Genomic DNA, 13869 nt, shown 5'->3' with positions numbered 1-13869 from the left:
GAATTCAATGAAGAACAAAGAGACTTTTAATTCCTCTTACTGATTGCTTTTTGTATTGTCAAGTTTTCCACCCTTTTTTCAAATATTGACATCAGATATAACCTCGATTTCAATTGTATAATTCACTCAATTGTATTATTGTTTGTATCTGAGGAAAAAAAGTTTTAAAAAAAGCAAATAATTCTCGTCTTTTTTATGAAAATGCATTGGAAAATGGCAAAATTAGCAGGTCCATTGTATCTTGCAATATGATATCGAAAGTATCTACGCCACATGTCCTTGTAACAATCAAACAATAAAACTATTTGGTTTACAGATTGTTCAATATCTGATGAGCATATCGAGGATACGAGCAGCGATGAGGATTCTTCAGTAAGTGAATCTGTATCAATGTCAGATAGCGATGACGATAGAATTTCTATTATCGAAGAATCGAAAGCTGGAACATCCGCTTCAGCAGGTATTTCTATGGAAGTCTATGGGTACTTCTTTCAACTACTTCCATTTTCTTCATTTGCAAATTTTCTCGATTAAAGATAAGCTGGAAAAACAAAAATCCTACATCTGTTTAAATCTTTCTTTAAGATGGATCATCTCATCAAAACGATAATAACTTGGATAACTCGGATGAAGAAAATGAAGTTGTCAAGGCTATATTAAATGCAAAGCAATTGCACAAAAATCATCCACCATCAATTATATTAGAAGATATGATAACAGACATATGTTTCCATCCTACAGCAGATACTATAGGTGTAGCTAGTATTACGGGAGATATCTTTATGTAAGTTTGATGAAAAAAATATATATTTTACTTCTGATGAAACTTTACATTTTTCTTATACTAGGTATAAGTATAACAATGAAGAGACTAATCTTGTATCAACTATAGAATTGCATCTCAAAGCTTGTCGAGACATTGAATTCAGTGAAGATGGACGAATATTATTCTCAGCTGGAAAAGACTTGTGCATAGGAATAACTGATGTGGAAACTGAAAAATTAACTAGATTGTATGAGAAAGCTCACGAGTGCGTATAACATATTGATACATAATTTTACCAGTATGTTAATGATATTAATCTATTCATCATTATATCTTAGGCAGCCTATATATACAATGACAATAATCAACAAGCATATGTTTGTAACAGGCGACGACGATGGTGTAGTCAGATGTAATAATAATTTATAATACTTCTTAAATTTTTAACTGAATCAAATGAGTATTATAAAACATTTTTTAGTGTGGGATCTCAGACAAAAGGGAAGTAAACCAATATTTTCCATAAAGGTGGCCGAAGATTACATTAGCGCGATGATAACCAACAGAGATGCCAAGTATTTGGCTTGTACCAGTGGTGATGGCTGTCTAACAACTTTAAATATACGAGAGAGAAAAATGCACATACAGGTACATTGTAAAAATACACAAGATCTTATAATCGTATTAAATCGATCTAATATCATATTACAGTCCGAGGAGTATGACGAGGAACTGACGTGTCTTGGCTTGTTTAAATCCGAAAGTAAATTATTACTGGCTACTAGTAAAGGAAAAATGTATGTATATAATTGGGGTGAATTTGGACTACATTCAGATGAATTTCCAAACGTTACAAAAGCAGCCATAAATTGTATGATTCCCATTACGGAGAATATTGTGATAACTGGAGCAGAAAACGGGATAATTAGGTAAGAGAATTTTTACGATTCTTTATATATATATATATATATATATATATATATATATATATATATATATATATATATACATACACTATATAACATCTAATTTCTATGTATGTATAATAACAGGGCAACTAGTTTGTTTCCTCATCGCCAGCTCGGTATAGTAGGACAACATGACTTTTCTGTTGAGACGCTCGATATTAGCAATGATGGAACTTTAATAGCGTCCTCGTCTCATAATAATGACATCAAATTCTGGAATGTACAATATTTCGAAACTTTAAACGTTACCGATTCTATAAAAGGTGGAAAACAAAAATGGCTCAAACACAATCTTCCAAGCAGTCAAATTAATAATCGATCTGATTTTTTTGCTGAATTGTAATTTTAACAGTTTTTAATGAACTAACATAATAATAGAGATAGAAGGTATGTGACATTTGACTAACTGAATGTAAAGATGGATGGATAGATGAACAGATGGAAAGATGAAGGTCTTTTGTAAATCAAGTCCCCTTCTTGTGTACTTTCCCCCTTATGTACTTGAAGAGTAAATAAATATTAATAAAATAACAAATAATAATTTGTATATATGATAATCCGCGTATATACTTAACTTAAAAATATAACTCGCATTTTAAATATGTTTGACATTGTTTAGCATTATGTAGGAATAAACAAAAACTAGTAATATTATGAAACATGTGCATTTTATACATAGTTATCAATACATAAGAAATACTACACAAATTTATGCATGTGATATGAATAATATTCATGTATACTTTTTTTTTACTTAAACTTTAAATATCTTACAAAATAGGTTCATAAGTATTCCACTACGTCAGTGGATCAATATATAGTCCTACATTACCAGTTCTGTTATCTGTGAATGATTAAAGTAAAGCAGTGCAATTATATAAATCTACCTATTTAAACATACATTGTATGTTACCAGTAAGAAATAGATCGAGAAAAATCTTGTCATATTTGTAGACGAAGTTGAGCAACTTCGTCGTTTGCAATCTTTTCTAAATCTCGTCTGTTTAAAAAAAATGTCTAGTAACATTCATAGCAAGTTGAATTAAATAGTACAAATGATATTTCGACATTGACCATATAAAATATGAATAGTTTTTATAGATACTGTAGAAATATCCTTATTAAAAAGGAATAGTTTTTTCTTCGAGTCTTTCGTTTGAATTTGCAGTTATGACGCAAAATACAGTCTTTTCATAATTATCGCTTATTGATGATTTATTTGACGTAAATATTCCGGTGCATGATAATGCTGTTGTGCATGTGCCAACGAGGGATGTATCGGAGGCTGGAAACAGCGGACATGTTCTACGCTAGCTGCATCGCTGTCTCCGCTCTTCAAATATTTATTCAACACGGCGAATATTTGTGAATTTAAAACTTGAAATCGTCTTATCCGATCTACCATTCTTTTCAGATGCTTTAAAGATAAACGTTATATAATACAAGTTAATGTAACAAAGACTTAATTTTTATGTATATACTTACTATTCCTTTAACATTCTCGTCTTTGCCATCTACTCGTTGCACTCTAAGAATATGATAGCAGAAATCGAGCGCTTCAAATCTACGTTGTTGACCTAGAAGGACGATCATGGCGCATCCAGCCCAGTGTAAGCCTTCGCCGAACAATTCTCTACAATTGGAAAGCAATCATGGTTACAATTGTCATGCATTATATTGGTATCGTGAATTATATTTATTACTAACTCGACGGTAAATTCCGTTTCACCAACAGGGATGCAGTATACAAATTGAAGTGCGCTCCAAAGTCTATGAAATTCCGTACATTCGTCCACATTCATTACACCATTCGCTGGCGGTGGTCCGACCCAAATAGGATCATCTAGAAAACTCCGTAATCTGCTGAGTACAACTTCGAATATCGATAAACCACAGCATAATCGCTCGCGCGTCAATAAATCTCCTTCTCTGGCAATCATTGCTTGCTACAAAATTGAATCATCGTGTATACATGACGTTGTAGAATAAAATGTAACTTGGATTTAAAAGATATATCGCGCACATGTTCCTTACTTTAGCGGTACCTAATTTATCTACATTCGGAACAATTTGCAAAGCCGCATATTTCGCTTCCAATCGTTTCTGTTTGGTCTCGGGTTTTTCTCCCTCTGAAAAAATTTGCAACAAATAATATATTAAATTTAATTTTTCGCATATATACAGCTTTTTTATTTCTATTTAAATTAACTTATATCTACAAAGCAATCCGTCCTCACCTTTACAGTAAGGTCTTGGTAAAATGTTTTGAAACGGTGCCGCGTGTAACAGATCGCACACTTCTTCTTGCGACAAAGATTGCTCCATCAGTAGACAAAATAGGATAGTATTGCCAAATTCGCGAAAATTATGAAATAGTTCAGTCTTAGCATCCGGATATTGTACGATATCATTCAATTGAGCATGATAATAGCCTAAAACACCGGGGGATCCATAATCGTATCGTGGAAGTTTGCAGACTTTCGGCATAGCTTCCATTAAAGTCTTGGTAAATTGGTGCAAACTCCCTTGGATCAGAGTTTTGACAATTTTTAAAAGTTCTTCCATAACTACGGCTATTCCTTGATACCCGAGCAGCTTGCATATGGTACGAAAGTGATGCGGACCAACGAATCCTGTATATTGTCCATATTGAGTGCTATAAGCCAGGTTCAATTGTTTACTACCCCAGAGATAGTGATGGGACATTTGCGGAGGTTTATCTCTATGAACTGGTTGTACAAACTGTAGACCGCGACACTTGACAAATCTGTACAAATGCATTAAATAATACATATTAATAATATTAAATATATCTCGAATCTATACACGATGTTTTAAAAACCGTACCTATTTGTTGCAGCATTGTAACAATAATTTGGCAAAAAATCGTAATTCAATTCCCAGAATACATGAAGGGTGATTCGTCCATACGGAGCTAGAACGTTATGATTCGCTTCCCTAAACATAGCATCATATTCGTCTAGCGCGAGCCACTTGCTTAAAAGTTTATGAGTAAGGCGATTAACTTGTAACAACCCATCTAGTTCCTGTCGAATATTAGCAAACGAATTAGCTTCGAAAAGATATATTGTTATTGTTGCAGCGAGAAAAAATTATTATAAATACACGCGGAAGACTTACCACAACTCCAGTTATATCCCCGGATTCGAACTTGCTAATAGCCAGATCCAACGATTTTTGCATATCCGCATTAATACGTTGCGTTATAAGTTTATTCAAATCAATGCTTCTTCCAAGTAACTGAACATGTCGCTGTTTCAACAATGTTTCGTATCTATTAGCACGTGGATATGGGAGTAGATATGCCCCGAGAGCTACACACTCTACCCTGAATCGTTTGTCCAACAGGATACTGGCCGCCAACTGCTTGTAATGCGCGAAAATCTGTTCGCTAAGTTTGTAAACAAATTGATCGAAGCACAAATTCACTTCAGCTTCTACCTCATCGTACAGAAATTGCTTACGGAATATGGTCAGCGCGTATAACGCGCTATCGTTATATAAATCTAGAGGATATAAAACGTATCTGTAAAATAATAATAATATATCACACAAAATGATAATTTAATTAATAAAAATCATTATCATGGAAGTGTGAACGGTTATTTTATATATTCATATAATAAACTTACTCCATCATCGACGGTTCCTTACTTCTTAATATATGATCGGTCAATATCCACGGCATGGACATTTCAATGGGAAACTGAAATATATATTTATTGATTAAATCTTTTGGAATGAAATATGTATGGATTGTATCTCTATGTGGTACATATTTGCCCGAGAGGAACATGGATAAGTTTTAAAATTCTAACATGTTTTGCGGCATCAGTTATCTATCGTACACAGCAGCAAACGAAGAAGTACCTGAATACGTTTCTCCATGGTGATCAGGTCGCTGCATTCTTCATTATGCTGGTGACGTACTTGGCATTTCTAATCATAAATAAATTATAGAATATATGCTATTTTCATATAACATTAGCTTCATAATAAATGTATACAAAAAATTGCAAAATTTCAGTAATTGATTATGTTACAGATCTTATAAACTCGAATAAAATAAATAACACATAATGTTGATTTATTCTAATTGGCAAATTATATGATGCTGCAATTTCAAAAGTATGCTGACATTAGTCGACTTAAAATAAATCAACGTTATTATTTACCTGTATTTTCCTACCCATTGTCATTTCTAAATAAAATTCTCTATACCATAGTTGTGATAAGTCGCAACAATTCTGTAGAGACTCTGTGAGCAATAAAAGAAAAAATGTTGAAAGAAAGCAGAAAATAACTGGAAATTTAAAAAGAATCTGCATCTATTTACCACTGAAATTCAATAAATAACTCCAATAAAAACTGGTTTTGTGAAACTGATCAATTTGAACGAGATATTGGCCATCGATATCTTTCCTAAGAGTGCGTTTTCCACCGCTTTTATCGGCAATTAACGATTCCAACATAGTCCGCACCATGTAAAGTTGTGTGGAGGATGGACCTATATTCCATAATTTTATCATAATCAATCTCAAACTCGATTATAATTTCAAAGTTAAAAATAATATGCAGTATTTTAAGAATAAACTGACCAACGTTTCTTCGCGGGACTTTAATGCCAAATCCGTTATCTGGATCTTTTTTGCCTTTTAATGCAGGATCTCCAAGTGGTTCCACTCCAAAATGCCAATCGGCGCAAGTTTCTCTAACAGAAACGATTATACTAAAACAAAGTAAAGACAAAAATAAATAAGAAAGACCATTCCAGCATTCTTAAAGCTATATTTGTAAATAATTTGCATAAATATCAATCTTCTAAGAAATGAGAGAGAAAAGAGGCAATGACATTTATATAATATATAATTTATGCTAACCTTCTAATCAAATCCTTTTTATTCTTGATTGCTTTCCTTAAAGGTTCACGTAGTGCGAGTTGTACAAAATCTTGCAATTCAGCATATATATTTCTACGTATTGCATCAATAAAAACAGTCTCCATACGTGCCATTAATACCTGTAATCCTTTAATCATTGCTATAACTTCTATAAGCGCAAATTTCTCTTCGTCAGTATAGTTATAACGTGTAGCCTATGTAAGAAAAGGAGTGTTAGTATAAAAATGATTATTTCCATGGTATAAATGTATAAATAAATTAATAAACTCTTGATAATATTCTTACTCTTTCATATTCTTCAGCCTCTTGTGGACATTCTTTATTCATATGATGGTCAGTTGGATGCAACAGTTTCCAACTGTAAAGTTCTGTTACAACACTGGTCCATTGTGAAAGTAATTGTAATCCACGTAATGCCAGCTCTGCAGTATCCCGATTCTCTATATCGCTTCGACATTCCTTATATGTTGTAGTGACTTCGTTACTGTACCTGTATATAACAATTGTCAAATGTATATTAGTAGCAGGTACTAGACAAAATCAAATATAAACAAGATTATATTGGAAAATACCTTGCCAATTCACTGATATATTTCACATGATCTTCTCTAATTTGCGGAAGATGTACCATAAGATCAGCTTGTGGACTCATGCTATTCGACGAAGAGGATAACGGCCATTTCGACGCATCAAAGTGTTTCGAACGTTTGATATAATTGAATGGTGCAATTTGCATATCTCCGAACAATGGAACTACTTCTAAATTCTTAAAGATTCTATCGATTCTATCTAACTTTAATTTTTTTTTCTGATCAAGTTTATTGATATTACACAATTCACTGTCCATTAAGAATAAACCAAAACCCATCACTTTCACCAACATGTGCTTCTCATTGGGTGTAAGATACATTTTAGTTTCAAACATATGAACACAGATATTGACAACATCCGCAAGTAATTCTTCGTATCCTGCAATCTTCTCTAGATTTTCTTTAACTGTATCGCGAATTTTATTTTGTGTTGCCAAGAACATTGACAAATTTTGTGACTCTTGCAATGTTTGAGAATCTGACATTACTTTCAAAAACTGTGCAGCTCTAAAAAATTAAACAAAGTATATTTGAAAAACAAATATACATTTAAAGTAAAGTTCAATATAATTTTATTTATATAAATTACCTTCTATATGTAGAATAATCATTCTTTACACTAGATTTCATGTTTTTCAATTCATCCAATACAGCAAACATATTGATAAATTTTCCCAAGGTTAAGAGATATGCTTCAGATACAAAATCTTTTCTTTTCTCATGATGACATAATCGCTTAACTTCACCTGAAAATCGTTCAATCGCTTTCCTCTGAAATGTAAGTACACATAAATATGTATGCGATACAGAGAAAGAGACTCAAACTAAATAACTAACTATTGTAATACAAGTTACAATTTGTACTTACTTGAAAGTACATGAAATTTAATAATTTATTCACTTCAGGTGCTAGTACTTCCACAGTCTTTTCATAAATTTCCACTCTGTTTGGCTGTTCATTAGATTTCGGTTGTGGAATTGCACGCGAGCAACATCTCCATGTATATAACATGACAGCATGCTCTAAACCTTCTTCCAATAATTCATTCTACAAAGATATTTTCAATAAAAATATCTTGTTAATATTCAATTATCGGCAAATATAATTTTAAAAGTCAAACTTACCAAACTCGCATGCACAGTTGCTTCCTCAATATACTTGGCAATGCCTGTTACAAAACCATTTCTATCTTCGAAATTGGTATCGAAGTTCGCTTGATACACCACGGAACATGGTTGAGCTTCTATACAAGGTTGTTCGTCCGGTAATGTAAATTCGTCCAATACATCAACGTTCGACAGAGCGTCGCCCAGAGTGACTTTGTCGGTGGTCATCTCGTCGATGATGTGCTCGTTGTAAAGTTACCTCAGATAAAAGATACAGCAAATCCCAGCAAGGGATTTAAGTATATCCAACAGCCGGATGTATTTTTACGTACGTGATAGATGCAAAATCATCATGACATATCTCTGAGATGATTATTGAATCTGACGTTCGAAATCACGAAGGAGATGGTGAATCGTGGGAAAGGAAGCTCCAAGTTTCAGATCGTCAAGAAGCATTTGGGGATGACAGGTATGTTTCTCCAATGCACTGTCGCATACAGTCTGTCTTGATGATGGATCTCGCGAACGCCGCTTTCCCTTGTCGGTTTTTCGATATCAAAAATCAGTAACATAACACGACGTACACACACGAGATAAGAATATGTCAGAGGAAACTCCTCTGAATGAGGAGAGAATCGAAGGGCAAACGATTCGACCTATTCGAGTGTATTCGATAATTCGATATCGCACATCCGGACCACGCCTGCGTTGATTGGCTTGAATAGATAAAGTATAGTACCTGCAGGTTTTAAAAACTCTCGTGTGAATTCCCTATTCGATTTGCCAATCATCACTCATTTGATTCGAATTCAATTATACACTCTATTATCAGAGAGAAGCCTGAGAGTGGCCACGGTGCCATTTTCTCATACAACGATTTTTCCACATCGTTATCGACGAGATATTAAAAAAACGATGGTCTTAAGTATATGGAGTTTAGCAAAATTACCAACCATGCAAAGATTTTCTTGCTGTAGGTAAAAAATTATACATAAATTATTATTCAGCCAGATGCATGTGCCATGAATTTACCTTCTAAATCTAAAAATACATGAAATATATGAGTTTCGAAATATAATCGTCAACATAATGTATGTATAACATAATGGGAGCTTCTCAGCAAGACACAATGTCCACTAGTGTGAGTGAGACACACTGATTTATTCTTTCTCAGACTAGTGGACATTATATTACACTGTGTCTTGCTGGAAAGCTCCCAATAATATATTATTGTTAAATTATTCTGTTTATACTTGCAATTGTAAAAAAAGATAAAACAAAATATGTACGATATTTTTTTAACAGATTTAATTTTTATTTTACATATATATCAATATATATATATTGTGTATAATAATATATTACATATTTGAAACTATTATTTTTTGCAGAAATTAGAAAACTATTTTTAATTTTGGAAAATCTGAATTACTTTATTTTTAAACACGTAACACAGCAGGTTTGAGAATTATGGTAAAGAAAAAGAATTCCCAATAATAAAAACTTAATAGTAAAACCAAATTATAAGATCATAAATATAATATTATAATATAATAATATAATATATATAAATACGCATATATATATAATTAAACTTTGTTATAGTAAATATTGAATTTGTAGGAATAAAAAGAAAAAAATCTCAATGATCTTTATAAAATATTTTTAAAAAAATGTATTCTTGTTTCAAAAAATATTTAGTAAAATTATAATACTATTTTAGGCAAAATTTAATAAAATAGCTTTTACATAAAATAGATGACGTTAAAGTAATAGCTGATAATTTATCAATTCTTTTTCATTTTGTCAATCAATATTTGAAGTTTTGTTAATCAATAGCAGTATCTCATTAAATATTAGCAGTTTATTAAGATTTATACAGATGGAGCAAGATGATTTAATAATTAAAATGATCTGGATAGACATTTTTTATATCAAATAAAAAAAATTTATAACAGAAACTTTTAATACTGCTCTATTTATGCAATAAAATACAATATCTCCTATTTATATTTTCTTCGATTCACGAAGAAAATATAAATAGGAGATATTGCATTTTTTGTAGAATTAAATTTATTTTTAAAATATTTCGAAAATAAGATGTAATAATCTCTCAGAAACAGTAAAACGGGATATCGTTAACATTGTAGAGCTATATGTAGTGATATATCGTTTAATTTTTTTAAATTAATTTTTCTAGATTTAATTAAAAATATATACTGCGCGCCATCGAATTATTTGAGATATTGCCGGTAGGACTGTTCTTAAAATCGGCATTATGATAATGCGGCATTCTTATCGTACTCTTGAGAGCTGGTCAACGAATAAAAAAAAGCGCGCGGGATGAATGACGGACCGATGTTAAACCGACCAAGTTAAAGTAGTAGTAATCCGGTGCATCTTGTGAAGACGTCTGGTGTGTCGTGCAGCATTCAATTTAAAGACATGTCATTCATCAAATTCCTCGTCTTTTCGACCATTTTCTTCACCTTGTCAGGTAATCGTCAGTTATCGATTTAAAATCTCAATTGATTATAAAAAAAACCTTTTTTTTTCTCCGCAAATTTCAATTGATTTCGATTAATCCTTCAGTTGTTAATTCCAGCGTATGCATATCCGGAAAATAAACTAAACGATGGTGTGCGGGTATCGATTATCGAGACAGTATTGGAACGCGAACCGGCAACTTTCAAATTGTACACCAGGTGCGTGCATGCCCTTTACTGTTGTGAAATTACGATTTACAACGAGATATAAAAAATGTGAATCTGTATATACATATATAATATTATTAATATAAAACACTATATAGTATAAATTATAAATTATACTGCAATAAATTATGCATAAAAATATTATTAATATTATAATATTATTTATATTATATTTATTATATTACGTATTTATATTATGCAATCATTTTAATTGATTTAAAATCAAACGGCATAATATATTGCATAATGTATAATGCGAATTGTGTGTATTGCATTATTTATAAAAAAATTTTCTCGGTATTTTTCAAATAATTATTTTATATATTTGCAATTGTAGAGAAGTATCTTTTAGCACCAAATCGAGAATCAATCATGCGTCGACTAATTTCCATGCACTGTGATACGTTATCGCGGACTGCTCCGTGGAGGATGCATCAGTTTTTTAATGATACGTGCAATCAGCGAATATTCTATTCTCAGCGCTGACGTTCGATCGACTATCGAGCATCGAGGCGCCGTGTCACATTACGTCGCGTCTCATTGACGCCTGAATATCGCGCCCTCGGATTAATTCCCCCCCCTCTCTTGCATTTTTTTCTTTTTCTTTTTCCGATAGACAAAATAACCGAGGAAGGGACGTCACTTTTTGACGTTCTAAATGTTTTTATTTATTTTTTTTTTACGTAAAGAAAACAAATTTCAAAATCTATATCCGCGATAATGAAAATGTTACGATATTTATTGACTGCGTTTTTGTATTTTTTTACAGTATTCAAAGTACGGTTGTATGTCCATTATTGACAATTTGCAATATAAATCATTATTATGTTGCATATTAATCATTATTATTATATTGCATAGGGAGAACCCATTTGGTGAAGAACAATTGTTTCTGAACAACACCGAGGTGTTGTACGCTTCGCATTTCAACGAAAGCAGACCGACCAAGTTCATCGTTCATGGATTTAGCGATACCGGGAATGAAGGCTGGATACGAGATCTAATAGACGGTGGGTCGACATGGATATTGCGTCGCAGTTTATGCATTTTTTTTACTACCGCTATTAGTACTACTACTACTACTTTTGCAAACAATCAGGGTCAGCCTATTTTGTTAAATACAAATACGGAATCGACGTCGTTGTCGGTTCAAGAGTCAGCGCGATAACAGTTTAATTAATCGTTTTTGCGAGTTTTTGCTCGCTCTCTCTTTACTTTGCGGAAGAGTTCTAAGTTCCTTTTTATATCACGAGTGATTTTCTGATCTGATAATTCGCTCGTTCTTTTCTTTCTTTTCTCATACATAGCATTGCTTCCGAATAAAAATAAAAAAGAAATAGAGATGTAACATTTAATTGCATTTTTAGCGTATCTGCATTATCAGGATGTGAACGTGATAGTTGTCGGTTGGGGAATTTTGGCGTCTGACACCTATCCGGTGGCAGCTAAGAATACGCGTCTCGTCGGTGATTATTTAGGTCAATTCCTGGAGTTCTTAAATCGGGACTCGAATCTAGAATATAAGGACGTGCACATTAGCGGTCATAGTCTGGGATCATACGTGGCGGGTTTCGCCGGAGCTTATCATGATGGACGTATAGGAAGAATAACAGGTAGAATAGAGTGATCGCTTATCATTATGCTTACACGGTACAAAAAATAGATTGTAAAATTTTTTTTAACACTTTCGAGAATATATTATATCATATTTACAATAAATTTTATTCTCAAAATTTTTATGTTTATCAATTACAATAAAAAGACATTAAATAAATACAAAGTTAAATGTAAATTAAAATTGCTATTTTTTTTTAAAGATGATACTGAAAAAATAGCAGTAGAAAATAACTGAAAATAACTGAGACACCCAAAAATGTAATTATAATTTATAATTTTTTCCTGGAAGGATTGGATCCTCCTCTGTTCGAGACCATTTCCGGCGTAGTTGATCCGGAATACCGATTGGATCCAACCGATGCTCAATTCGTAGACGTGATCCATACCAGCGGTCCGGTGTTTGGATTCCTGGCGCCATTAGGACATGCCGATTTTTATCCCAACGAAGGCAAAATTCCTCAACCTGGATGCTCTTTTGTACCGACAATAAGTAAGTATATTATATATATAAAGTATTCGGTGTTAATGCATCTTTATTACGAAAAAATATCGAATAAAGATGACTCGTGAACGATATGTATTTTAATATTACTTTATGTCATAGCTTATTGTAGTCATTCGCGGGCGCATCAGCTTATGACCGAGAGCATTGGCAGTACGGTGGGCTTCAAGGCGAGAATGTGTGAAAGCTGGGAAAAATACAAAGAGCAACTTTGCGATTACAACCCAGTCGTATTGATGGGCGAATACGCTTCTACGTCGTAAGTTGTCTCTCTCTGTTTTTATACTCTGTTATAATTTCCAATCCAAAGATAGTATACAAAAGACCGCTCCAATGATTTATTTCCCTCTCATCCAGGTTACGTGGCAAATTTTATCTGTCGACCAACAGCGCTTCTCCGTACGCACTACAGTAAACATTTTAAATTTCAATTTTGACGGATTTTGACCTGAAAATTTGCAAACTCACGATTCGAGAACGATGATCATACAACATAATAATTTGTACTAGTCATTTATAAGTTACCTTATTTATGAAACTTCTTATTCTAAGCGCGTACAGAACATACATTCGCGCATACTGTATCAAAATGTACTTCTAATATTACGAATAATGTGTTTTACAAACATATAATTTAAAAAGAGTACAAATTACATTAACCGTGACCACGATTTTAAATATTC

At 32.6% G+C, this 13869-nt stretch overlaps 3 protein-coding genes across 3 annotated transcripts; 2 read left to right on the top strand and 1 right to left on the bottom strand.

Annotated features, from left to right (window-relative positions):
• Positions 1 to 62: 62 nt before the first annotated feature.
• On the top strand, positions 63 to 2265 carry LOC140664600 (WD repeat-containing protein 55 homolog). The gene is made up of 8 exons (XM_072889840.1): positions 63 to 229; positions 317 to 460; positions 586 to 784; positions 849 to 1031; positions 1105 to 1178; positions 1248 to 1414; positions 1478 to 1695; positions 1819 to 2265. Exons 1-8 carry the CDS (start codon positions 196 to 198, stop codon positions 2075 to 2077), a joined length of 1278 nt encoding a protein of 425 aa, XP_072745941.1. The 5' UTR covers positions 63 to 195; the 3' UTR covers positions 2078 to 2265.
• A 120-nt stretch (positions 2266 to 2385) lies between these two features.
• Sra-1 (Cytoplasmic FMR1-interacting protein Sra-1) lies at positions 2386 to 8984 on the bottom strand. The gene is made up of 18 exons (XM_072889790.1): positions 8372 to 8984; positions 8115 to 8294; positions 7836 to 8017; positions 7229 to 7753; positions 6942 to 7146; positions 6636 to 6850; positions 6354 to 6484; positions 6092 to 6262; positions 5931 to 6013; positions 5626 to 5694; positions 5388 to 5461; positions 4876 to 5281; positions 4582 to 4781; positions 3972 to 4501; positions 3769 to 3863; positions 3442 to 3680; positions 3220 to 3367; positions 2386 to 3151 (listed from the first exon to the last, which is right to left on the bottom strand). Exons 1-18 carry the CDS (start codon positions 8579 to 8581, stop codon positions 2939 to 2941), a joined length of 3876 nt encoding a protein of 1291 aa, XP_072745891.1. The 5' UTR covers positions 8582 to 8984; the 3' UTR covers positions 2386 to 2938.
• Positions 8985 to 9218: 234 nt separating this feature from the next.
• LOC140664604 (inactive pancreatic lipase-related protein 1) lies at positions 9219 to 13799 on the top strand. The gene is made up of 8 exons (XM_072889844.1): positions 9219 to 9326; positions 10554 to 10850; positions 10959 to 11058; positions 11929 to 12077; positions 12435 to 12680; positions 12974 to 13174; positions 13289 to 13445; positions 13544 to 13799. Exons 2-8 carry the CDS (start codon positions 10799 to 10801, stop codon positions 13599 to 13601), a joined length of 963 nt encoding a protein of 320 aa, XP_072745945.1. The 5' UTR covers positions 9219 to 9326; positions 10554 to 10798; the 3' UTR covers positions 13602 to 13799.
• Positions 13800 to 13869: the final 70 nt, after the last annotated feature.

The sequence above is a fragment of the Anoplolepis gracilipes genome, chromosome 4 (genome assembly GCF_047496725.1).
Source record: "Anoplolepis gracilipes chromosome 4, ASM4749672v1, whole genome shotgun sequence".
Classification (NCBI taxonomy): domain Eukaryota; kingdom Metazoa; phylum Arthropoda; class Insecta; order Hymenoptera; family Formicidae; genus Anoplolepis; species Anoplolepis gracilipes.
The sequence above is the reverse complement of the archived record's forward strand: the minus strand, read 5'-3'. Positions and strand labels throughout refer to the sequence as shown.